The 26,306-nt window shown below is 47.1% G+C and overlaps 1 protein-coding gene across 1 annotated transcript in view; it reads right to left on the bottom strand.

Moving 5' to 3' along the window:
* Positions 1–26,306, bottom strand: part of LOC119436261 (intraflagellar transport protein 172 homolog) — a 73,361-nt gene that overhangs the window by 37,707 nt on the left and 9,348 nt on the right. Inside the window, exons 4-26 of the mRNA XM_037703062.2 lie at positions 25,841–25,964; positions 22,623–22,718; positions 21,854–22,015; positions 21,529–21,582; positions 21,190–21,293; positions 20,985–21,070; positions 19,751–19,863; positions 18,278–18,343; positions 17,853–17,954; positions 14,083–14,219; positions 12,706–12,898; positions 12,544–12,636; positions 12,085–12,162; positions 11,922–12,002; positions 10,623–10,869; positions 10,185–10,305; positions 9,498–9,645; positions 9,237–9,326; positions 8,687–8,784; positions 7,288–7,423; positions 5,435–5,551; positions 2,929–3,071; positions 67–225 (exon numbers count right to left, since the gene is read on the bottom strand). Of these exons, the coding sequence (XP_037558990.1) occupies positions 67–225; positions 2,929–3,071; positions 5,435–5,551; positions 7,288–7,423; positions 8,687–8,784; positions 9,237–9,326; positions 9,498–9,645; positions 10,185–10,305; positions 10,623–10,869; positions 11,922–12,002; positions 12,085–12,162; positions 12,544–12,636; positions 12,706–12,898; positions 14,083–14,219; positions 17,853–17,954; positions 18,278–18,343; positions 19,751–19,863; positions 20,985–21,070; positions 21,190–21,293; positions 21,529–21,582; positions 21,854–22,015; positions 22,623–22,718; positions 25,841–25,964 (2,748 nt within the window). The remainder of the gene's footprint in view (positions 1–66; positions 226–2,928; positions 3,072–5,434; positions 5,552–7,287; positions 7,424–8,686; positions 8,785–9,236; positions 9,327–9,497; positions 9,646–10,184; positions 10,306–10,622; positions 10,870–11,921; positions 12,003–12,084; positions 12,163–12,543; positions 12,637–12,705; positions 12,899–14,082; positions 14,220–17,852; positions 17,955–18,277; positions 18,344–19,750; positions 19,864–20,984; positions 21,071–21,189; positions 21,294–21,528; positions 21,583–21,853; positions 22,016–22,622; positions 22,719–25,840; positions 25,965–26,306) is intronic.

Here is a 26,306-nt window from a genome sequence, read left to right as displayed (position 1 = left end):
CTGGTTATATTCTGGACGCGGCCGCGTAAGGTCAACTGCGGTTCCCATCACAGGTGGGCGACTTACATAAGCACCGCTTCTTTAGGCTTGTTAGCCTTGATGAACTCTTGTTCCGCCTCGTGGAACTTGCCCTCGTCCTCGAGAAACATGGCGTACTTGAGGTGGATGTCTGGAAGCTTGTGCTTGGCCGTTGCTTGCGCCAACTCGAACGCAAATTCGAAGGCACTGAAACAACACCGCCGAGAGAAGCAACTTTGAAATTGCACCCCATAAGACACACGCTCAGTCTGTAAAGAGAAGTGACAATCTGCTCACAGAGGATCTTTTACATAGCTATCATTTGGCCCACCTCACCATCCTCACAAAGGTGACGCTAGCATTCCTGTGGTACGCACGGGAGAGGGGGTATTCTTCATTAAATCTGACAAGACCAGTGCTGCCGGAGCTACAGATCCACTCCCTCTTCTCGCGTTCTCTAACCAATACCCTTAACCCCAATTACCAACCAGGCCACGAGCCATTGCTTCTGAAATGCAATGGTTTATTCATTCATTTAGTTATTCTCGTATTAGAAAGAAGCGCGTTCTCTTGCACTCAGCTGCAAATAAAATTAAGCGATATCTTTAATGCTCACTCTAGTCACACGAGAATTTGTTGAGAAACTCGTCATGAAACAACCGTCGCAATTAAAAAGGACATAAACGGGGATAATAAACATGGTTAAATGCCTGTGCCACTAAACGCGTGGTGTGACAGAAAGGACGCCAAGTTAGCGTCTTCTATATAGTTACGCAATTTGAACAGGCCGCAGTAAAACAGACCCATAAGAGCTGCATTTGAAGTGCTTCCTGTGAATGAGAATATTCACTTCGACCTAGGAAAAAAAAAAAAAAAAAAAGAACGGGGGGGGGGGGGGGTAATATTCGGTTGGATACGATTATTCGAATGAAATCGAATATATTGCTGGTTGTGCGGGAGCAAACACGGTTCTTAGCTTTTGTTTCTATCTAATCTAAGAATATTGGGGTGCTAATGTGCTGAATTTTGGAATAATTTCGTGCTGCTGGCGAAATTTCGCCCGTAAAGCACACTTAGCCACTAACGTATGAACGTTGCGAAAAAGCCAACCACTCAGTAGCAAAGGGCACGGGTTTGCGGACAGCGATGGTGCACTTTTCTTTCTCTCTTTCTCTCTTTTTTGCAGCGCCATCTTTAATTCTGAGCTTATTGCTTGAAAGCAAGTGTGGTGAGTGACGACTGGCACAGGTCCAAATGCCTCCAAGTTTACGGGCATTTGATGCGATATAGTAAGGCACAGGCTGGCGAGGACAGCTAGTGGGAATTACTAAATTTTCCAACTTAACACGAGCCAAATACACAATGTTTTAGTATAGCAGCTTACTAGTGTAGTTTTGTAACATTGACAATGTAATTTCAGTGTATTCCAACATATCAAATTACCCCAACTTGCTAACAAATGCATGTGCATATCATTATTCGATGTTCGATTCAATATTCGAAACGTAAGTATTCGTATTCCATTCGTAGTCAAAAATTTTGATATTCGCAGACCTTTGAAAAACGAAAAAAATTCCGCGTTTTTTTTTTTTTTTTAGCCTCGACTTATTCCCAGTTCCGGGTCTTGCTCCCGGAACTGTGGCAGCAATCCGCACAAGATAATAAAAATAAATAAAAGACGTCACAATGTTCGTTGCCATTTTTTTTCGTCGAAAAGAAAATAAACCGTTGACCCCCCCCCCCCCCCTTCACCCCCGTGATTGCAAGGGGTCCTCCATCCGTCACTGCGAGAGGACCCCCATCACTTCCACCGGTCCGCAAGGGGTCCCCGGCACATCCATGGCTAAGAACCACTGGACCACAGCATCTAAACCTTCAGACGCCACTCAGATCTCGCGAAGGGTGCGTCTCAAAGACATATAGCCGGCGTTCGAGTACGAAAACGGGCGAAAGAACCAAAGAAAGTTATTCGCTTTAAAATGGCAAAAAGAGCCAGAATACTTGGAGGACGCTTAAGCTTCACCTTTAAGAGTGGAACGCGATAGCATTCAAAGATCACTGACTGCTTCTCACGCTTCCCGACAACTGCAGCTTATGTAACCCTAATGTTAACCTGCAAACGCTGGCGGCGAACACTATGCGCGAAGGCGAGCTTTCTGGTTCTTTTTTTTCATTCCCCCGCACGGCGGGCGCCGCCGTGGCCGCGGATGCAGCGGATGCGCGGAGGCGAGCGCCATCTGGATGGTGTTGCAAGGAACGGAGCGGGGCGCGCCGCTCCCACTAAGACAGGCCTCAAACGGCAGCTGGAAAACGGCATTGTGTTTGAGTTACCGCGTAAAAGAAATATGTTTTCTCGTATATTCAAATTACAATCCGACGCTAGCATGTCTGTAGATTGTATGTAAGTCGTACTTTATACAAATTTTCTGACGCATTTTACATTGATAAATTCAATTACCTAGTTCAGTAATGCCTATGCGCCACGTGGAGGGCCTGCGCGGTTCGGGATGCGTGGTTCGGGATGATGTTTCTCTAACGGACAACGCCGCCGGACTTTGTGCCACAGGGGGGCCCTTAACGCTATCACATTAATAAATGAATTCGGGTTATTCAAGGATTGATGGCGCTTGAAGGCGTATGTTTGTTGCAGTGAGAATACTTAGGTAGCGTTTGTTGTTTCGTTGAATAATTTCGTACAAATAGAGCCGGCAACCAGCAAATTTCCAAGGATAGTACAGTGGCTTTACGTATTCGCCGATTGGAAATATGTCTGCTGTCCTGTGTGGAGCCATGCCGGGTAGTGATGGTGACTTAGTTTCCGTGAAACAGGAGTGAGCAAGAGAGCTCGAGGAAGCACTATGGGGACAGAGGGAATTGTCGCGCGCATCAAGAATGAGCGGGCCTCCTTACCAGTTCTCGGCGGCATAATCGATGGTGCTGTCGAGCAGACCTAGCTTTGTGAGCAGCCGCACGGCCGAATCACCACCGAGACTCTTGGACCAAAGATAGGCCACCTGCTTGCAGGCCACAGGACCGCCATGCTTCTTGGCCACCTGCGCCGTTTGACCAAATGAAGCTCTTGATGGAGATGGTCACTGATCCTGACCAACATGAAGTCCTCAATGAGGAAGCTAAAAGGTCCCGTAATTATTTTACATTGAGGTACCAAATGCACATCACCGACACTTTGCGAAACAACTTCACCCGGCAGATAGATGCCCTAGAGTGCTTCTAAGCAGCTTGTAGCCTGCGGCTTAGGCATCCCCAACCCGTTGTTCTCAATTTTCCATTCGCTGCGAAATGTTCAATGCAAGTAGGAACCGATGGATACGCGGTGGTTTCTGTGCGCTAAAGTTGTGTCAAGCACGCCACTCCCATCCCCTCCCACTCGTACACCTGTGTACCGCACAATCCATGAGATGTGGCCTAGGACGCTATAACGTAAAGCTATTCCAAACTTGTCTATTTCAATTCTGCCATCAGCGCTGCACGGTTGGTTAAAACATTTTCGGGCCATGCCAACTTCGCCTGTCTGTCACGCGGTGTCACAAAACGGCGAAATCTCACCACGTCAAAGTGACGTGCACGCGTTAAAGATGCCTAAATATGTGGAACAAAACTGTCTTTCTTTTCTGAATAGCCGGAGACTGCCCCTTCCGAAAGGAATAGAAGATGGCTGCCCGCCGATCGCTCTGGCATTGGCTACTCGGAGCTGCCGAGGAGTATGAATTTATTTGCGTGTAATAATTTCTTTTTGTGTGGCAGTACAATGTTATCGAGCGCTTTCGGCACTTATATGACATCGCGCTGCCAACTCTTCTTTGCTGAAGATCCGTTCTGGCGGCACCTTTAACCTTCAATTGCACGCTGCCGCGAATTTCGACCAGCCACCGCAAGCTAAGTAAGGGGAAGCGGACCAATCGCGGACGCAGGCACCACCTTCCTTATCCGGTTATCTACTTTCACTGCGCTGGCTCGGCCCCATCGAAACCCTCTCCACTTGAGCGTGCTCCTCGCCTCTTGTCAGCCAATTAGATAAGAACAACCACTCAATTTAGGCTTTGAAAGCAAATAAACGTGATCTCGCATAAACGAGGAGCGCGTTTGATTGGGCTTTTCAAACAACGCTGCTGGTTACCGCCCGATGCTTGCGTCGGTGGTTACGTAAATTTGACGTCAGGAGATTGGAATAAAAGCAAGTTGTAATAGTTTTACGTTATAAGGCCACTAGTTCTAAATTAAAAATTAAACTAGACCACTAGTTATAAGGCCATGGTTTTCCAGTTAAGCAAACAAAAAAGAGAAGCATAGGACAATTCAATAAAGTTATTACCATTTCGAGCGATGTGGGACACAAACACGCGATGTATGTACGCAAACAAAAGAGAGTGAGATTCACCACCAGCTTACGTCGGCAATCTCAATAGCCTCCATTTTCAGTGCCTGACAACGTTCACGACAAGTACGCCGGCATGACGTACGACAGCGAGAACGGCAAGATTTCGACGACAGTAGATAAACAAAATGTCACGATCTCTTTCTTTACTATTAATTTCTGGGCGGGCAACGACATTTGCCTGGTCGCACACCGAACGTTAGTCCGCCCCTTATTCTCACCTATAGCAGCGAGGACCATCTTACGGTTTCTTGCGGCACGTGTGAAAGAAGTGCAGTTATCTCGTGTCGCAATTTACTATAACAAGCAATCTGGGGGTGCCGTGAGGTGCAGGTATACATCTCCGAAGAAATTTCAGCACTATACGTCCACATATATATGCTTCTGAGAGCCGTACTTCAAGGAACAAACGTTTATTTACTTGTAGATTGTCGGCTGCAGCCAGGACCTGACAACGAACACAAGAGCGTGTATACGTGTCTTAGCATTTGCCTATCTTCACTGCAGGTAGACGGAGCAAACAGCAGAGCCTCGCGAAGGAGAAACGCGCGGAGTGACAGAGCTCTAGCGCAAGCACTAGATGGTCAAAGATATCTTGCGAAGGAATATTCTTCGTAGGTGTAACTTTCGATATTCAGTTCCTGACATTGCCAAGATTTAAAAAAAAGACAAATATATATTAGTTGCACGCCATTCATCGTGCCAGGATATGCCGATTCACAGCATTCTATAGCTGATAACAACTAAATTCACGTGGCTTCGTCACGGTCGAAACGTTTCTTCTTTCTTGCGGCCTACTTTTCAATGATTTCGGTCATCCTAATCATCAGGATTATCCGGCAGCTGTCAAAATAACATTGTAACAGGTATTCGTTTTACTTGTATGTTCAAAGCAATTTTGAAATGTGAATGGCGCACACTCGCTTCAGTTCCAGACTAGCACTGGCAGAAATAATTGTGGGGTGGAAAATAGCCAAATTCATGATGATTTCATATAGGGCCGCTATGCGCGCTACTCACGCCGTACGCTTCTTCCCACATGTCATTGGCGCGGTACATGTTAACGGCAGCCTTCCAGTCGCTTGCCGCTAGGTAGTGCGCTTCCGCTTGCAGGTAGTTGCCCTCGCTCTCCAGCTCCTGCGTGAGAGAGATGCATACATACAAATTTATTATGAGAGAAAAGCTGAGAGCTTGGCCTGGACTACTATGTTCTAGCCTGCTACTCAGTGTTGGGGAAGGGGAACAAAACGAGAAAGCGAAGGTGATGATATGAAAATAAAAGGCATGAATTAAAAATGACAGTTAAACCTGAAACACTTATTACAATCTTATATGCCGTTCGGCGTCTCCCAAAAAACCCACAATGGTTTTTATGGCCTGAAACACGGATTACTTTGACCATGGGCCTAAAGGAGGCCCTCAGAAAGTGGCCGGTCATCGATGCTTGCCAAATCTTCTTCCACTGATTGTCTCTCTCGCAAGTACAACGGGCACAAACAAAACACGTGGCCTATAGTCTCCGGCACGGCGCACTTCTCACAGTCCGGGCCGTCCGCACGGCCAATAAGATGGCGATAGTGTTGTGTAAAGGCCACTCCAAGAGTCTCGGTTTGCGCAGAAGCTTTGCGCGGCTTCTTTGGATGTTACACTCCTGCGTGAAGTACACAAGAGGTTTACGCGTGTCTTTCAAAAGCGGCGATGCCAGAATGAAACGGCTTTCGCATAGCGGATATCGCCGAAAAACTAAATATTCCGTTTTCATATGGGTGGTGACAGCGAGCTACAAGAAATTTGGAGCAAGCTGACCAGACACCAGAAAGTGTTGTTTCGAATGACTGATCGCCAGCGCGAGAGACGGAAATTTTCGCTGTCATCGTTATTCGAGTGATTCCAGCTCGCCGCAAGCTAACTACGCAAGAAGGTCGACGACAGCGTTAATAGGCGTGGCGCACAGGTGTGCGACTGCGACGGCTTCTAGCCACGCAAGGTTGGATGACTCAGCATTCGCGCAAAAACGAGTTCGAGTGCCTTTACTTGATACCACGGTAACTGTGAAGATGGTGAAAATAATTCTAAAATATGGTGTCCTAATCATTGCTCGAAACACCTGAAACTTCAACCGTTCACTTTCTGAGACTGAGTTGCATTGAAGATGGGACGGCACTGTCGACGAGGGTGAGTTAGCTGTTTACATATGCTTTCACCGCACGCATATGATGTGCATTTCAATTGGGCAAAGACACCAGCTCTAACACGATCGGGTCGACCAAAGATGAGGCCATGCAAATCGCATAGCGGGAAGCGTGGACCTTTTTTCGCCATCTTTCGATCAATCCCTATCCTTCTTTTCGCGTCCACTTGCTCTTAAATTTAAGATAATTGTGTTTTCAATAAACGCGCACGTTTATGCGTGCTATCTATTGGGAACTTGCCAAACATTGCCTACTCGGCAAGGCTTGTCTTGATTTTGCAAAGCAAACATAGCGACTTGGACGAATATCTCCCAAGCAACGCACCCCTGGAAAGCCGGACGCCTGGCCAAGGAGGGGGGGGGGGGGGCGGCTGCTTGTACCCGCCTTATAAACCGTTAGGTGTCCGCCGCTGGAGATCGAACCACGCAACTCCGGCAACAGTGCCGGGCGTCCTACTCACCGGGCCTCGGCTGTGGTGGCAAGGCTGACTAAGACAATTTGATAATTGGTAGCAAAACGACCGGCACTTATTACCTATCTCTGTTATTTCTATATCTAATGCAGCGCGATTTGTGACGCTGGTCCTGCGCATTCCGATTATATATATAAGAAGAAGAAAAAAGGTAAAAGAGAAACGAACTTTAACCAGGCCTTCAGGCAAACGTGAGCTTGGGTACTTACTTTAGCGAGATGCAAGTGTGTGTCCGAAAGGAGGTCTGGGTGAAACTCCTTGACCACACGCATCATATTGTCGTACTGACGATACTTTTTATACATCGCAATGGCCAAGTCGGGCTCTTCGATGAACAAGTAAAGCCTGAAAAATAATAGCAGAGTAGGTAACGATTACATATTTTCGCACATGCGAAGGCAGATAAAAAAAGAAAGCATTATAGATCAAGCGAGAAGCACTCGGATGATTTAAATGGGCGAGAAGCGGTGGGTTTCTGTGTTTTTGGTTGCGCTTTCCCCACTGGGGGCCCTCACTGGTGCCATTTTTAACTTTACTGGGGTCAAATTCACAAAGCTTATTGTTTGTAAGTACTCTCCCGCAATTGGCCGGCCGCCTGCACTAATAATATGTCCGACATCGCGATCGGCTGGAACATGCCCTTACGGACAATTTTAACGTAAGAACCTTCTTATGGATACGGGCCCCTCGTTCGTAAGTGCTCTTTGCCATTAGCACGCCGCTTTCGCTAATAGCATGTCCAGCATCAGGATATGCTTTTGCGATCAGTTTTTGCGTAAAAACTTTTTTTGTGAATACGGGCCCAGAAGCTGCGGGAAAAAAAGAAAGAAGCTGCTGAAGGACTTGTGTGCCGTAAACACGTGTAAAAAGGATCGTTGCAAGGAAAACATCACTGGTTGTAGTGTGAAAGATAAGACTGCCTGCATAACTGGACTGCCAAAAACACTAAATGGCAGGCTACAAGCGAAAATCACAGGTTGTCGTGCAGGCTTCCGGCGCAAAACCGAAAACAGAGCTTGCACTACAAATTTTATATCTGCATTGCTGCGAAAGCTTTTGTTGTTGTCTCACTTCTGGTAATTCGTGATGATTTGTTTAGCAGGGGGAGAACAGTAACAAAATTTTAAGTCGGTTGCCGCCAAATATCTGGTTAGCTTCGTATATTTTAAAATATACCAAATTGTTCCTTTTCGAATACGAGTAGTTAGTGTGTAATATTCGATTCGTATTCCCAACTTTGTATATTCGCCCACGCCCCATTCTTAGCTCGTTCTTTAACTCTTAGTTCCCTCCGCTTTACTAAGATTATAACGATAAAACACAGCATTTACCTTTTTTGACAACTGCTAAGCAGTATAATTAAACAAAAGCAGTTAATTTCCCCAGCCTTCCCCTTGGTTCAAGTCGGTTGTCTTCGTGCGACAGTTACTTCACTAAACATCGGCCCATCAGTTCCCCTGGTCTTTCTGGCCACTTCACCTATAAGCATTTTTAACGGGTAAGATTGACCCGAGCTCCATAATATTCTGGATCCTCGCGTGAGGCTGGAGTGCGCCAGCGCGCCCCTCCCTTTAAGGGTTTCTTCGTCGCTGAGCAGGCGGTACTCACTTTTCAGCCTCTCTGAGTTTTCCTTGCTTCTCGAGCTCCGATGCCTGCTCAGTGTACATGCTCGTCACATCTTCCGGTCTGAGGTGGAGCTTGGCAAGCTGCGTGGACAGAAAGTCACTTGGCACAACACTGCTGGCGTTTCACAGACAAGTAAAAATTTACGCGCGTAGCTATAGTCACGTTAATAATTAGCAGTTGTGCATACTTTCCGCGTATTTTCCTCCGGTTTCCTTAAAATACTTTTTTTTTTCTTTTCATTGCGGCTTACTGCGTGCCATTTACTCCGCGTTTTCTTTCTTTGATCTTTTTCTTTCAAACTTTTTTTTTTGCCATTACTTAATCGCTGCGGTTCATTTTGGATGCCGATATACATATATTATAACTCGACCTTCGGCGGCCTACTTTATCAGGTTCAACAACAACAGTACGAAGCCTCCAAACCGAACTGGTCATTAATGAAGGTCAAATGCTTTGGCTGCAATATTGTACAGCGACTCGTTTGTCAAGGCGACACAACTACCACCGTATGGAATGACTGAAAGGGCTTTACCTTCAGTGCTCTGTCCCATTTTCCGGCAGTATTGTACATTTCAATGGCCTCTTTTATTTTCCCAGCTTCCACGTAAAAGTGCTCCGCCATCTGAAACGCAATCATGAGACAATTCAAAAGACGTCATTGAAAGGGCAACTTTACGCGTCGACGACACAATCTAAAACCGCACGAACAGACAGCGGCGCGTTAACTTAAGCCCCGTTTCAAAGGAGATGCCATTAGAAATAGTCATCAATCATTGGGGCATGGAAACCTGACCTCGAGGTCTCCGGTCGAGTGGAAGTGCTGAGCCAGCCTGCTCTGGTACCGGTTTAGCTCAGGTGTGTCGTCGATCACCTCGATTATCTGCACAGCCTTTTTCCACTGCCTCGCATTGATGGCTGCATCCAGAGCCTTCACCGTCTTCCTGCGTGAAAAGGTTACCCATGGGCAGGCGCCGTGTCGCTCATGCGCAACGTCAGCGAGCGCAAGGTAAGAGTGCTCTTCGCCCTGTCATTCCGAGCGCCGATTGTGCACCACGGCTGGGGCCAATACTCTACTAGCCTAATTTGTAGCGAAGCACGAGTTGGCATTATTAACTGATGCCCTAATTTTGCGGATGTTTAGGGTACTCCTTTTCTGTATGTAACTATAACGTTGCGGAATATATACTGTGGGGAAATTAGGAAGACGTATTACAATGCTTTGCGCCCTTACTCTTCCTGGGGTTGATAGCTTGGTCACAGTGAGCTGCAACGAGGCACATAAGGCGTGTAAACAGGACATTGACACGTATAGTTTTGTGCAGCTTGATAGGGGATGATACTTAAAATTTCCCACCGAAGTACAGATGAATGAAGATACACTTAAAATGAACAAGTTCGTTTGCCACCTTACTCTAGCGTACGCGTCTTAATTTCCTCAACTGCAGTGATGACATCTCGGCAGCCCCTCGCCACCACCCACCCTGCCTCGATGAAATGGTTGATGGCCGCGTCCAGCTGCCTCTGCGAGACCAAGTACTCGCCCCATTCCTCTTCAAGGGCGACCACGTCGCCGGGGTTCCGTTGCCGAGAGAGCTCCACGGCTGCACGCAAACACAACAATAAGAAAGAAGAGTAAGTGTAAAGAGAATAGAATATATAGACAGAGAGTAAAGGATGGCAACGCAGCCGCCGGCACGCGGGCCATATCACGTTGCCAGCAGAAAGCCCTGTGACGCACGACGCCTGGAATAAGAAATAAGCATTTCACGATGGCGCTTTCCTTGGTGCCGAAGCATTGAAAGCGTCTACCGTATTGAAAAGGCCAATGTATATAACACCAGCAATGTCTGGCGCCCTGCGTCTCCCCGGCGGTTTCGCGGTTTTCGCTTAGCGAACGTACTATAGACGACGGGCGCACCTTTTGCGTAGTGGTGACCCGACCGGTAGCACTGCAGCGCCTTAGCGTGCTCGCCGAGCTGCTCGTGGAGGTTGCCGGCGTGCTCGTACAGCTCGGACTGGGTAAGCGCCGTGATGACGCGGTCGGCCAGGTGCCGCTGCTGCACCAGACCCGGCACCGAGCGCAGCACCAGGGCGGCCTTGGCTGGTAGACCAGACTTGAGATACAGCGAGACCGCCTCTTCCACGTCGCCCTCTTTCTCCTTCAGCTGCCAGGACCCAGACAGGTGGCCAAAAACAAACCTAATTATTATTTACGTAAGGTAATGGCTCAACTATGTACGGGCAAAAGCAATCACGCTCGAGCATGATTCGCTATTTATGAATATTCCGCGAGAATCGTTAAGGGCAATACAATGGGTAAAAGTGAGTCTCTGCATATCTTTTCGATAGTCACCCGTCGTGGCAGCTTAGTGGCTATATGGCATTGCGCTGCGGAGCACGAGGTCGCCGGTTCAATCCCGGCCGCGTAGCGATGGCAGTGAAATGTAAGAACGCTCGTGTACCAGTGCATTGGGTGCACGTTAACGAAACCCAGGGGGTCAAAATTAATCCGGAGTTCCGCACTACGGCGTGCCTCATAATCATATCGTGGTTTGGGCACGTAAAACCTCAGAATTTAATTAATATTTTATGGTCACTCCCGACGAATAATTTTGAGCGAGCGCCAGTCCAGAAGGGCCAACCTCAAGTGGCAGAAATATTGAGGAAATTATACTCATTTATCGTAATTACGTGCTAAGTAAACAATGTACGTTATCGATACGAAGCATGCACGAGGCGTAATTGCCACTTTATGGAGAAATAAAGCTGCCTTTTGCGACAGTCTGTCCAATCGGCTGCGTTACGATTATTAGGATGCGCCATACAACATTCTCTACAACGACATTATGGAGACTGATCATGCAAAAAAGATGCACTGAGAAAGTGTTAAGCATCGTGAACTCCTCGGCGTTCTCAAACTACTTTGAATTATTGAAGTATTACGCAATGCCCCACGCATGGAAAAGCGAAACAGACAATTTATTTCGTTTTAGATTTCATTTTTTTTTTGCTAAATGTTGCTGACGACATTTTTAGCCGTTGTGGGAATAAAAATGGCGATTAAATTGGTGATTATAAAAAACGGTTGCACTCTTTCACCGAAATTTACTCCTACGGGTGCTCTCATAGTGGTAAATTTATGGTGCCATTCCGCTATTTTGTGTTTGAACCAATATATGTTCCCAAGAGTCGAACGAGAGGCAACAAGGGCACTTACCTCGGCTGCTTTTCCTTCCATGCCGTTATTCAGGAGCCACTCAAAATATTCCTCCCGGAGTTTCTCAACGCTGTGATAATTCTGCATTATATGTGCGGTGAAAAAAAAAAAAATTGTGTCAGAGTTTGCTGCCATACTCGGCGACGAAAACAGTTGGTCTTACTTTTGATTCGGCCAGCTGAATCATCTCGTCCCACTTGTGCATATTTTTGTACATCTCCATTGCCTCTTCAACTTTATTCTGTACGCAGCATGACAAGAAGAGAAAAAAAGATGGCGGATGTCGTTTTAGCAAGTGATCGTGCGAGCAATAGCCACCGTAAATGTGCGGGCTATAGTTGCGATATGAGTTTTAAGTAATCTCTCCTCGACGACGCCACATCCACAGGAAAGAAAGCACAGAAATCGCGTGTAACTACTGCCCGAGCTCTAGGATGTGAATAATCTTTACGTCGGTTGTCTGTTGTGCAAAGATGAAACCCTGCCCCGGTATCACGATGGTTTGTGCGCGAACTGCTTCTAACTGCCAGATAAACGCTTATCTGGCACAGCGTATTTCATGCAACCAAGCTGCATGTTCTCAGCTGAAAGCTTGGAGCTGACCACCCCTTGCGGCTCGTACCTGCTCGAGGTAGATGTTCTCGGCGAGCTTGAACTGCTTATCCAGCATGGCCATCCGCGCCCTCACTTCGTAGTGGTCGTGGCCGTCTTGACCCTGGAAAGTAATTAGGGCGGTCACTTCGTATATGCAGCAGTCGCGTGGTGCGCGTGCACGCGTATATACCGTGGCCATTGCTGCCTCCTCTTGGAGGCGCATGACGTGTGCCAGGAAGCGCGCCCTGGCCAGGTCGCCGAGCGCGGCGTACGAGCGCTCGGCCACGGCCACTAGGCGCTCCTCGAGCGCCATCTGCCCCAGCGTGCGCCACATGGTTTCCGTCTCCTCCGTGAGCTCCAGGCTCTCCAGGTATGCCACCGCTCTGCACACGCGAGTGAGCGCCGTTGTGCGGTACAACACACACCAGACATACGCCGCGCTCGTTGCCTTGAGGGTGTAATAGAAACAAAAGTTATAAAAAGTTGCTTCTCATGGGTTGCCATATGAAATAATGAGGGAATCAAGCTAAATAAGAGCATGCAGGCCCGTTTCATGCAGACAGTGCAGGAGTGACTTATAAAACGCGTTCTCCATCAACCATCGCTCATAGTCGTCAGGTATAGGTTGGCCAGTTTGCCAACCCATGTAGCCTCGAGTGCCTTTTAATGAATAGGCTTCATCCAAAGGAGAGAGAGAGAGAGAGAAAGAAAGGATTCGCTGTAGACGCAGGAGCAGAACACTCCAGGCATTGGACAAGGTCTTCGGATTGTAGACCCAGGCCCAAGTTGCGGGAGGGGAAGCAGACACACAATGGGATTAGGGCACGGGTGGATCGCCAGTGGAAATACTTTCTGACAGTGGAGACGGAGCCGGATGGCAGAATAAAGGCATACGTTAATGGGGCTATAGGTGAAGAAAGAGAGTGGGTATTTCGTTCCACGAGGACAATGTACTAATCCTGACCCAGTGAGTTTTGATGGTTACACGTGACGGCTTGTTACGTCTATGTACCGGCTCACTGATACGCAGCGATTCGGTTGCGTGTTTAAGGTGCTATTTAACTGCTCTGAGTGAGTCAGTGTAGTTATGGGGCCTCATTGACGTCAGACAAGTTGGAGACGGCTTCACGGGCATCGTGTATAGCCTGCAGCTAAAATAATAACGAATATTGAAGGTAACTTGTATTTTAGGATGTGTCGGGTTCAATAAAGCTACTTTCCCTTCTCGTGGGTTAACTGCAGCGTTTGCTTAAATCACACAACGTTCCCTAAGAACGGTTGGCTCAAATGCTGGAACCAGTTGAGTATACGTCGGCGAAAGGCGTCGCACGGCAGTTGACATTTCCCGACGGAGTGAAGAATTGAACACATGAAAATGGCCGAGTGCATGCGCTGGGCGAAACTGGGCAAAAATTAAGCGCTGTGATTACCACTGCGTTTCTATGACGAAACCTCCACCGATAACTCTGTGGTAATTACCATAAAGATTAAAGTGCTACTCAGGCATAAACATAAACTCTCGACTGCCGGTGCAATAGCGTTATAAGACATGGCGCGAGCACCTCACCGTCCGAAGTCACCGTCGGTGATTGCTGTGCCGAATTCGATGAGACCTTCCTTCAGCGGGTAGCCAACAGTAGTAAGGCCTTCGTTGACAATGACTTCGGTCTTGCCATCCTCGCGTTCAATATCCGCTACTTCGCCCTATACAGGTGTAAAAGGAGAGGACAAAAGCGAGGAAATTTTTTTTTTCATTATTGTCTTGGTTCTCGTTAGTGGCTTCACTGCCATTGTGAAGGGAACAACTAACACCCGTGGGTGTTAGTTGTTCCCTTCGCACCACACAAAGGCAGCTACAGCTACCAAGTCTCCCACCAAGTTTGTATTCGAGAATTAGTGGCACACCACTTTGGGGCTTAATTTAAGAAAATTGTACAAGGAACGTATGCATTTTAGTCAATCAACACTGCAGTCAATTTTCCGACGACTAATTGACACCATTGTCGGCCACCAACGACACCTTTTTATTTCTCGACATGTTTTAGATACCTTTATTTTTTGCTTCGTAAGTTACAATGCGCCAAAGAGCGAGCAGGCAAAGCTCGGCGCTGTAGGCCAGAGATACATCAGAAAGAAAGACGGAGCTCGGGCAGACTTTACATCATTTATTATTATTATTTGGTTTGTAAACATACACACAGGAAAGAGAAAGCGAGGAGCAAGGCTGGCAACTGCCACCAGAAGGGGCACAACGTCTGCCTACTCTTCAGAAAAGAGGAGACAAACATAGAAATAAAATATAGGAAGGAGGGGAGGAAAGAGGATAGAAAGAGCGAGATGACAAGTCTCAAAAGAATAAAGTAGAACACACAGTAGGGCCCGTCCCTGTAGGTCATGCTACTACAGAATGTAAAATAAAAGAAATAGATGCTGGGTTACAAACATGCCCCTAAGTTCGTTGTTTCTGGAAAAGTAAGGAGAACGCGATGAGCTTGATCACGTCGAGGCGCACAACCACTGGGGTATGAACATTCGTCTAGTGTCGAACACCGCAGGCTAAGGAGATGATAGTCCCTCACTAGCGATATGCGTTGCGCACTGAAAGCGGGACACTCCATTATCAGGTGCTGAAGTGTCTCGCAGCCACCGCAAGACGTTACACGATGGACTGGTCACACGTCCTTGTCGGTATAAACGTTCGCGCACGTTCACACAGCCAACCCTTAGCTTACAAGCAGTAATGCGAAAAACAGACAAACATCCACTTGGAACGAATTCTCGGGATGACAGCAGTTTCGAGATATTAATTTCCGAACTTTGCGGAGAAATGCATTGTCGTTCCAGTTAGTTTCTTGAAGAAAACGTCGCTTTATGCTTTGAAGCACAAAATTAACTGGAACGCCAATGCATTTCTCCGCAAAGTTTACGAATTAATTTCTCGAAACTGGTGTCATCCTGAGAATTAGTTCCAAGTGAATCCGCCTTGCGAACTCCGCGGGTACAATTTGTAAATTGTAATATGGGCCATCAGGTAATTACTTAAAACTTAATTAGTGAATTTTTGTTGATTAATGAATTATGCTTTTCAATTTTTTGTGCAAGTAATGTCCGCCTCTTTGAGTAGACCAGCTCAATAGGTAGAATTGGGCTATCTGCCACAGGCAACCATAAATAAATTTTGAAAGTATTCGTATATTGTCACGAGCAATGGCAAAGACAAATACATTGTAGTGGGGCTGGGTCAGAGGCTCTCTTGTCGGACTGAAACCTGCTGGAACCTGTGCGCTCTGTGCAGTCTTTACTAGGCAAGCGCTAGCCGTTTACGATTAATTAAATACTCCCCGTAACATCTTTTTGGTGGAGGTGCTGGGTAATCCGCCTGTTTTTGCTTGTTCAAACCGCCAGCATTCTGTGATAATGGAGTCAACCGTGGTGCAGTTCTTACACATGAGGATGTTGAAGGCATCGTCAGCTATGCCTTTCAACACGTGGCCAACCTTGTCCGTCTCTGGCATATCTTTGTCAATGGTACGGCACAAGGCTAGTACGTCTTGGATCTATGTGACGTACGACTCCGTGGACGTCTGAGCTCTGGCCGCCAGCTCGTGCCGGGCTGTCATTTGGCGCGCGGCCGATCGGCCAAACAATGCACGCATCTTCTCCTTGCATAGGTCCCAACTTGTAAGTTCTTCGTGCGTGTTAAACCACACCCGAGCCGTGCCCCGTAGGTAGAAAATCACGTTGGCAAGCGTTAGAGTCTCATCCCACCTGTGATGCTTGCTGACGCGCTCGTACAATAGGAGCCAATCGTCGACGTCTTTGTTGTCCGTGCCGCAAAACGTGCCGGGGTCGAGGGGCTGCGAAAGGACCACGGTTGCCGGCGCCGCGGGCGCGGGCTGCGATGACTGCGTACTGTCTTCGACCATGGAGGCGGGAGAAACGTGGCGTCCGCTCCGAAGATCCAGGGCCGGGTGGAATAGAGCCCGCAACTGCCGGCTACTCACCCTTCTATCTTCTCTTTGGACGCCATCCCTTACTACCCTTTGACACCTTGCTCCCTTCTGATCCGGCCTCCACGTCCACGACTTCCTATGCGCAAGATGTCATCACGCGTGCGCTCGTCGCGCGCACAGTAGCCCGCGCTCGGCTCACGTCATCGCAGACCGCACAAAAGGCCATCTACGATCGTCGACACCGGGATACTGATGTTCCAGCGGGCTCTCTCGTCCTTCTCTGGCTCCCATCTCGTCGTGTCGGCCTGTGTGAAAAGTTAATGTCGCGGTACGTCGGACCCTACCGCGTGCTGTGCCAGGTGACTCCTGTCACCTATGAGATATCTCCCATGGCATCCACCTCATCGACTGCCGCACCGCGAAGTGACATCGTACATGTTTCCCGCCTCAAACTTTACAACTGTGATAATCCATTTTGATCACAACAAGCACCGGGACGGTGCTTCATCGGCCGGGGATAATGTCACGAGCAATGGCAAAGACAAAGAGATTGTAGTGGGGCTGGGTCAGAGGCTCTCTTGTCGGACTGAAACCTGCTGGAACCTGTGCGCTCTGTGCAGTCTTGACTAGGCAAGCGCTAGCCGTTTACGGTTAATTAAATAATCCCCGTAACAATATATATATATATATATATATATATATATATATATATATATATATATATATATATATATTTGCCAGGAGTTAGGACGAATTCGATGATGCCCACTCCCCCCCCCCTTTTTTTTCTCTCTCTCTCTCTCTCGCTATTTGCGGAGGAGTCGCAAACTCGGTGGGTCTTTAACGTCCTGCTTACAAATAGATGGTACTGCGGACAGCACGTGTCTATTGCTGTATGGAAACTGGATGCTTCTTCAAAGGATGCGATGGCACCTATTAGTTTTTTTATTAGTTTCCAGGAGTTCCAGTGGCACTGGGGTGGTCCCAAAACTTTTTAAGATTATTTGGAGGTTCACCTAAAGATAGCGCAGAGGGGATGGGGCTCACTATTGGCCACTGAGAGGTCACTGAAATCTCACGTATTTTTTTTCTTTCCGTAACGTCTATTACTGTCTATTTTTCAAAATTTACGGCGCGATTAGCGGCATGAAATGCTTCAACAATACTCGTATGTTAAGAAGCAAGACTATTTCTGCTTGATTCTCATGCACGCCTGTTTAAGACGAATGATTAGAACCATCTTAAACGATAATAAAAAAAAATGTCCACTATGCACGGAAACATGTGTTCGGGTTCAGATCCTAACGCGCCGTTGAAATGTCGGTCGTGAACTCGTGGGTGTTGCGCTCGAGGGCCGTCGTATGTGTGACATGGAGCGACGTACCTTGATTGGGATGTTGGTGGTCCTCTCTGGAGCATCCACGTTGTACCAGACATAGAGGACGTTGCGGCCTTGCGCCACCACCACGTCGCTGTCCGGAACCCACTGCGAGACGTATGTGTTGGTCACCGCCTGTGCGACCGGTCGAGCTCGCCTGCTGTGCGCGCTATTCTACAGAGACGCCAAGAATCCCGCACCAATACGCCTCCCTAAACGGCCGGCATACTCTTTACACCGAGATCTAAATTACATTCTCATTCAGTCTCTAGTTCAGCACGTTTAAAACACGCTGAGCGAGACCTGCATGTGATGGCCGCCTGCAATATGTTATCAAAAGCCTTCAACTATGGTCTGAGAATGTCAAAATTTATTCTCCCGCTGCACGGCGAATAGGCAAACAAGAGAGACAGTGTAGCAGCGCCACTCACCTGAACAAACGTACAGTTGTTCAGAAGTGTCACTTTGTCTTGGGACGCAATGTCGAACAGGCTGAGCTGCAATGGAAGCAGGAAAAAAAATTGATTGCGCGCTGTACATGGTTGCGTCAGCCGATCTAGGAAGATAAAGAGGCCATGATAAAAACAGGCATCGTCCCCGTGACGAAACAATCGCAGGCAGATGGTAAACTACGGTGACTGTCACAACAGTTCTGCCTTTTAAGGATATTCACTTGATGCTACAGGGTATTCGCTTCGGAGCCTTATATTCTTCTGCTGTTGCGTCAGTTACTGCGTCTCGTTGTGTTCTATTATCCACGCCCGGTCATTTCAGATAGCAAAAAATGTCCTAAGGAGGTTCTGCAATTTACCTTTTTAATTCCTCCGGGAGGTGAGCGACAACTGCAGGCCAGAACAAACAAAATGGCGTGCAGTGAGCTGAGCTTGTCGGAAAACGAACATCAGTGGCGTTGCGGCTAGTGCTTTCGATATGACACTGAATGCCTAAAGTTTTGCTGCCACACTTCTTCACAATCTTGAAGAACTCAACTTAGATAAGCCAGGACCGCGAAAATGGGAAAAAAGGTCGAAGCCTCTGCTACAGTTTTGGCTAGTAACGATTCAGAAGTGGTGATAACTTTTTCAGCCTTGTAAGTCCGTGCATGGTGTACACATTCTCACCGTTGCACACAACATCAGTTATTTGGCCGTTCAACAGCAACTGGCTTTTAGCCTGAGATACTCACATCAAAGAGACTCCGATACGGCGCTCGTGAATTTTAACGTCCCAGACAGCGATACAGAACCCCCGTAGATGTGCTATTCTAGGCGAACGCCGATTAAAATTTGTGGTTTTGTGGGCCTTTTCTTCCTTGTGGGTATACTTCGACGCAAATTGTATAGAAAACGGAAATATTGGATAAGAGAGGTATTGCCTCTGACTTTATTTTCATTACATCTCATTTGATGGTAGTCCGCGTAGCAAGTAAACATGTTTTGACTGTTCATCCATTGCTAACAAAATGCACTTGTATAGTTAGCGTTTCTTCCACAATGTCACAAACGAGAGGGCTTGTTCTGCTCCTCTGAGCACACTGTTCCGAGTGAAATCGATGGTTCGACGATAATTCATCTGGTCGGGAGGAGGCATAATGAAAATGAAAACGGAGAAACGCCGACAAAAAATGAAAATGTTTAAAGAACTTCAAGGCGTTTCGGCTTCCGTACATTTACAAATGGGCAGGCTCAAAAAAATAACTAGGCTTGTATTTGCTTAGACCTGAAGCGATGAAGAAAGGCTACCATTCCATCTATATAGCAATGCTCGGAAGCCGAAACATCTTGAAGTCTTTAAAACCTTTTCATTTTTGGTCGGCGTTTCTCCGTTTTCCTTTTCACTGTTCCGAGTAATGCACACTGGGCCAACACCGTATACCGATGTGGCAGGGGACCTGCCGCACCCACCCGTTGTCGTCTGTCCCGAAAGAGCAGCTTCTGACCAGTCTCGTTCAACTCGAGCCAGTCGATCTTGGAGTCATGCGGCACCTGAGCCAGCGTCATACCCGTCACCAGGTCAACTGCAAGTACACGCCAGTCGCGGGCCGCGAATTGAGTCGCGCCATCTCATATGCAAGCTACCCCAAATATAAGCAGAAACAATCTACATATTCTTTGCGGGTTCCTCTGCAACAAGCAGCTGAACTTTCAGCCGTCTGCATGTTTCGTGCTGGAAGGTGTGCATCACTGGAAGCTTCTTATTAAGCTGAATACGGCAGCGCGCGAACAGACGAGACGTATTTACTCCAAGAATTAACAATATTTACTGGCTAAGTTACATCATTTTAAGTGTCAATGGTGCCGAAGGGGAAAGCACTGCGTGATCAAATCAGCGCATGAAGATGGCCCTGGCAAGAACGTTGCTGTGATATAATGCACCGTCATGCAGGGTGCTGGGCCCAAGAAATGTAGCCCCAGTTCGTTCACTGTCACTTTAATATCGAAGAAAGAAAAAGAAAACAAGAGACGTAAAATGAGTAGTTGACAAACCGCTCAGTGCTGCTACTACTCGTTTGTTGGTAAGGAAATTAAGCCGCACAATCCAAGGATAATATATTCATAGTTAACTAAAGAAAAATAAAAAAAACTTCCCTGAGTACCCTCTTCATATATATTTGTCTTGATTTATTCTGCGCTTTTCCACATTCTGAATGTGCAGGTCAGCAGTGAGACAAGTGTTTTAGCTTGGACCGAACTGCGTGCTCTTGACAACTGCGTATAGGGAGAACGCAGTATGCTATAGGCCACGTATCTGTGTGCGTACCTAATTTTTTTATGCGTATCTATCACTGACGTTGCATGAAAATCTGCACACGTTACAACCAGTTAATCTGCACCGCCTAAATACGCAGCAGCTTCTCTGCAGTGGACGCGCCCCACATGAAGGCAACGCTTTGTGGTGGCATAAGCGAGCTTACTGCAATTCACGTCATGTAACGAATCATGTTCGTTTCATTTCTGTGGGTATCTAAGATTCACAATAGCCGTTCGAAATCAATTTTAGAGGAAACCGTCGTTCTTCGGCAACTTCAGTATTTTTGAAGCTCGTTTTTTCGTCGCGTACAAACATGAGCAAAGCTACGCAGGAACATTCACTGGCTCGAGGAATGCGTGCATGAACTTATTGGAAGCACGTGCTTACCAACAAATATTGTTTTCAAGTCGATTAAATAGGCTAGCTTCTTGTTGTCCGGTGCCCCAGGGCGCCTTCGTTCGTTGAGACGCACACTTGAAAAAAAAAAAAAAACGGAGATTTGTTAGACAATACAAACCACTCTATGATATGTTCGATGATTAAAAGTGACGTTGAAATAAGCGCCACAGTTTTTTTTCGTCAGGCAACACACCTTAGCAAATGAGGATTCATGAATTCTGTGCGCACCGAACCAAGAATCTCGTTGTGGCCATATTCTACCAGGGACAGTTCACCAGCGTTGAAAATCATGCACACCTGTGCCAAAAAAAGTGTAAAACAACAATGCTCCATCAAAGAGTTCAGCCCTCTAGTTCAAGCGATTGTTGTCGACAGCATGCACTGTATATCAACTTTTGCTACCTTCGGGCATCCATAAGAGTGTTTAAAGAGGTATTTGTCCCGGGAAACTTCCGGCGTAACATTTAACGACCTGCCTTTCTAGCATCGTGTGTGCACGTTGCACAGATGCAAATAGAAGTTTTTCACGCACATTTTCGGTTTCGAAGTAGAACTTCTCATTTCTAGACGTCCCTTCCCAGAAGACCTGCAAAGAGAAAACAAGAATGAGAGCGAATCACAGACACCTGCGGGAAAATGCAAAAGAGTGACCAAGGCCGCGATTTTGTAGCGATGCCTTATGACTTATTTTAGAATAGTCTTATCATCCACCGCTCACGGCCGGCTGATCCCCTTGATAACGCGAGCGGACCGTCGCTCTGACCACTGACAAAGCGCGATAAGCGCGAAAAGACATTATTACTTTAAAGGCATCGCTACAAAATACCGGCCCAAGATGGCCTCTAGTCTGCCCTTGCCTCGCAGAACTTGTCCTGGAGCAAATCGCCGAGCAACAGCGTGGCCGCTGTGTATGCCACCAGGTAGCGGTCCCTGCCCAGGATTTTTATATCCTGTATCTCGTGGCCGTACTGGGACTTCAGCGTGCTCTTCGTCTTCGTCGCCAGGTTCACAATCAGGGCCTGCGCAACACACCCGCGATGCGTACTGGCGTTTGACATGTAATAAAGCAAACAGCAACCTCCACTGTTTTATGGTCGTCCAACTTTCTAATTCAACATCGGAAGTCACGCTAGCAAATATCACAGGCATCAAATTCTAAAGTGCATTTATCGTAGCTGCAAATACAAACGATATGGTGAAGAAGCGCATGGGTACGGCTCGTGGGTCCCTGATTTCAGCACTGAGTGCTCATTCACAGCCATTTTGCTGAACCTGAAAGTGGGCTTCGTAAGACGCGCATCGCTAATGTAATTCTTGGTTAGTGACTGCCACCACATTATACTTTAGTGACAACGTGTGGTGTGTAGCCTCTCAGCATTGTACCAAGGACAAGGCACTTCGCACAACTACCCTTCGTACTTTGTGAGCCTGTAGTTATCTCAAAAGGCAGACACTTAACTTCACTCGTGCTACTCTGCTTTAAGTGCCTTTTGCGCACAAAAACTTGAAGATCCACAAATCAAATAAAGAATAGCCATTATGTCTCTCAGAACATATATCTTTATTTATTTTTTAGATTAACGCGCTGGTCAGAAAGTTCGCAGTGGATAAGAAGGGTTCACCAACCTGACTCGGCCCCACAAAGGTGATCTCAAATTTGTTGTTGTATAGCGTCTTGCGCAGGCTGCAATCGTAGCTCAGAATGGCACCGCACAGCGTTCCCTGCGAGCGACAGATTTCAAGACTTGACAACACTAAAGAGTGCGAAAGCAACGTGGTTTCCGCATTGATAATTCCGAAAGCAACTGAAAAACCTCACAGCGCGCAATGCCACTTTTGTGACCCACATTCGATAAGAGAATTTCGCACCTGGGGCGCAGTAACAACAGTTACCAAGTTCCTAAGTCCATGCTGAGCACAGGCAGGCATAGAACGAGAACTACCACCGCTAGACGAAGTCGAGGCGAGAGACAGATAGGCGGCTGTAAGAAACTTACAAACGGTGCGTGCTCTGTTTTAGATTAGACCAGCCAAAAAGTGCAAGCTCTACAGCGTTGCGCGGAACTGGTCGTGCGAAGCACAGATAATTAATGGCGCACGGCAAACTATTGTTCACTAAACAAATATACTCCTGCGCGCGTAAGGTTGAGTAACTAAATATCTGAATAGGCGATGAGTAACACGAGAACAAGGTGAGGGCAGGAGCCAACGTTTCGACAAGTGGACTGTCTTCTTCAGGGCAACATATGCTCTCCTCGGCACAGTATATATAGGTAGGGTTCTTCTAAAGGGGAGAGAAGGTGAGGCGGGTGGGTGAGGTATCGAGCGAGAGTGTGTTCTGAATAGGACCGCATGATATCTGAATATCAGATATCTGAATAGGACCGCATGTCTCCAGCACCTCGTCGGGACAGGAGAATGAATACATGTTCGTAAGGGGCCCAAAACATCGCGCGCGCACCGAAGGTATTTTGCGCAGACGTGCTGCCATGAACAGTGCGCACTGCAGAGGAGTTCATCGGCAAAAAATTATATATATATATATATATATATATATATATATATATATATATATATATATATTACTGTGCATTTGTATGCATTGATGTCTTCCGGTAGTGCTGCACAGTTATTGACATCTTTAGCCCTCGCACATCTTTCAATTTCAAGAAGAGAAACTTCTTGCCCTTGCCGCTGTAGCTGGGCGACTGGTTGCCTGCCATCACATTGAATTTATTTATTAGTGGCACGAGCATCGAGTGACATTCTTGTTTCTCGTGCAGCCCTTCCGGTTCACCTCCTGAGACGACCGGGGACGAAATTTAAAATAAGTCAGATTATAAATTAAAATTATAGATATGATATCAGAGCATAAGTTTAGTCATAAGTTGAGGTACTGAAGTGTCTTGAATAATTAGAATTAATTAGAAATCACTGATTACAGAGAACGAAATTCAAAATAAATCAGAAAAAAATAGAAAAAATAAGACAATACAATATTCATGGGTTCATTAGAGATATAATATCAGAGCATAAGCGTAGTTACTAGTTGAGTTAATGAAGTGTCTGGAATAATGAGAATTAATTAGAAATCACTGCCAGGTTGAAGACAGGGCGTGTTGGTATAGCATATCTCTAGAGGTTGGAATGCGCAACATTTTAGACGAGAGACACAGATGAGGAACACACACAACAGAGCGCTACTTGAAACACTCGATTTATTCCTTCGTTAGCGGAATAAGTATACTGGAAGACACTCAAACAGGGAGAGCCACAAAAAACGTTATAAAATTGGCCATCCACCAATACCGAGCCGGCTTTGTCACATGATCAATTTTTTTTTCTCTGCACTCGACATCGCAACAAAAAAAAAAAAAGGGGGGGGGGGGGGAACGCGGATTCAAATTGCAGATTAGTGCGTAAGGAATCTATTTCTTTTGCACTAAGGGAGACGGATGGCATGCTTACGCACATACTTCCCACACGCGCGATCTCAGCGGCTTCTTTGAAAAATGCAAGATTGTGAGCAAACATGGCAGCCAATGACGCGAGAGATAATCGAAGCCGCTGAGATCGCGCGTGTGGGAAGTATGTGCGTAAGCATGCCATCCGTCTCCCTTAGTGCAAAAGAAATAGATTTCCTTACGCACTAATCTGCAATTTTGAATCCGCGTTCCTTATTTTGCGATGTCGAGTGCAGAGAAAAAAAATGATCATTGTGACAAAGCCGGCTTGGTATTAGTGGATGGCCCTGTTTGTAAAGTTTTTTGTCGCTCTCCCCCTTTGAGTGTGTTCCAGTATTTATTCCGCTAACAAGGGAATAAATCGATTGTTGCAAGTAGCGCGCTGTCGTGTGTGTTCCTCATCTGTGTCTCTCGTCTAAAATGTTGCGCATTCCAGCCTCTAGAAATCACTGATTACCGCACACCAACGCACATAATCGTTGACTTTAGAGACCCGCCACGTGAGCACGACTTAGGCGAAATTCCTGGAAGTAGAAAGCGGAAGTAATGACGTCACTAATGAAGTTGCACACAAGAAGAACAGTTGCCTGGCATAGACTGGACATCTGCCTAGCAAATCGGATGTGACGTCACTCCCTCCTCTCTCGCTCTCGTCTCCCGTCGCGCACCTGCTCGCTCGCTCGCTTGCTTGCAAAGCTGCGCGCGCGCGCTCGTTACATGCGCTGACGTCAGCACCGGAGAGAGCGCGCAAGGTTTACGTAAGGTGCACTTCGTGCGCCGCTCGCTAGGGGTCTACGCCCCGCCAGGTGGCACGCGCTGCGCTTCCTCCTGGCCTTCCTCGCTCCTCGCCCGCATATCGTGCCAGGGAAAGACGTTCGCTCGCTTGCTCCTCCGAGTTCAATACTTGGGAGGGAGACCACCTGGGAACACCGAGTGCTGATGGCACCCTTCTTTTGGCGCTGAGCCGTGCTCCCTCAAGGGCTGCAGAAGATAGCGCTAACCCCTTTCCTTTCCAAATGAACCACTTAGTAGTAGTAGTAGTAGTTCAATTCGTACGTTGCGTTCGTCATGGAGGTGGTCGACGAGGAAGCCGCCGGGCCAAGCACAGCCTACCCACAAGAAGAAAACCTATAGAGGATGGTTCTCTGTGTCTGTGTCGTTCTTTGAAAACATACACACATAAAGTTAATCTAAAGAACACCAACGCCGAGGTGCGAGTGCCACTAAAAGACACCCAAGTCAAATATTAGGGTCGCCTACCGTTTTTCTTTCTATTCGTCGGAGAAGTACAAGGAAAGAAAGGCGCCGATGCTGCGCCGCGGCACGCAGGCTAAACTGACGCAAAGAGTTCGTTGATGCAAACTGACGCAATGTTCGTACCACTGCGAGCCTCGATCCGTCTCGCTTCCAGGCGAGGCTGGATATGGTGTAGGCATTCTGCAGCTCCTTGGGCTTCGCCTCATCCCAGGCTCGTTTGTTGCTGCTCCATGTGAACACCCGGACTCTGTGAAACCGCAAGGAAGTGGAGATGTTACTAAATCTGCTGTTATTATCCCTGTTATTGGTTAATAGCCAGACAAACATTTAAACACTTCTATTTAGCAGGAGTGTGAATCGCGCTCATGTTAGAAACAGTCCACGTTTGTTGTTTTCCATGATCGCATGCCAACTTTCTTGGTAACCGTAGTTATTGACTGACAACGCAATCACAAGCGTTAAAATTTTCCCCTTGAGAGCAAATTTAAACGAGCATAATACATTTTTCGGTATTTGTGTTGTCCTCCGCTCTATTCTGCATGATTAGATATTGTTTGTTCTCCGTTTATAACAATGCGGTGCGCGGCGG

The sequence above is a fragment of the Dermacentor silvarum genome, chromosome 1 (assembly GCF_013339745.2).
Source record: "Dermacentor silvarum isolate Dsil-2018 chromosome 1, BIME_Dsil_1.4, whole genome shotgun sequence".
Taxonomy (NCBI): Eukaryota; Metazoa; Arthropoda; class Arachnida; order Ixodida; family Ixodidae; genus Dermacentor; species Dermacentor silvarum.
The sequence above is the reverse complement of the archived record's forward strand: the minus strand, read 5'-3'. Positions and strand labels throughout refer to the sequence as shown.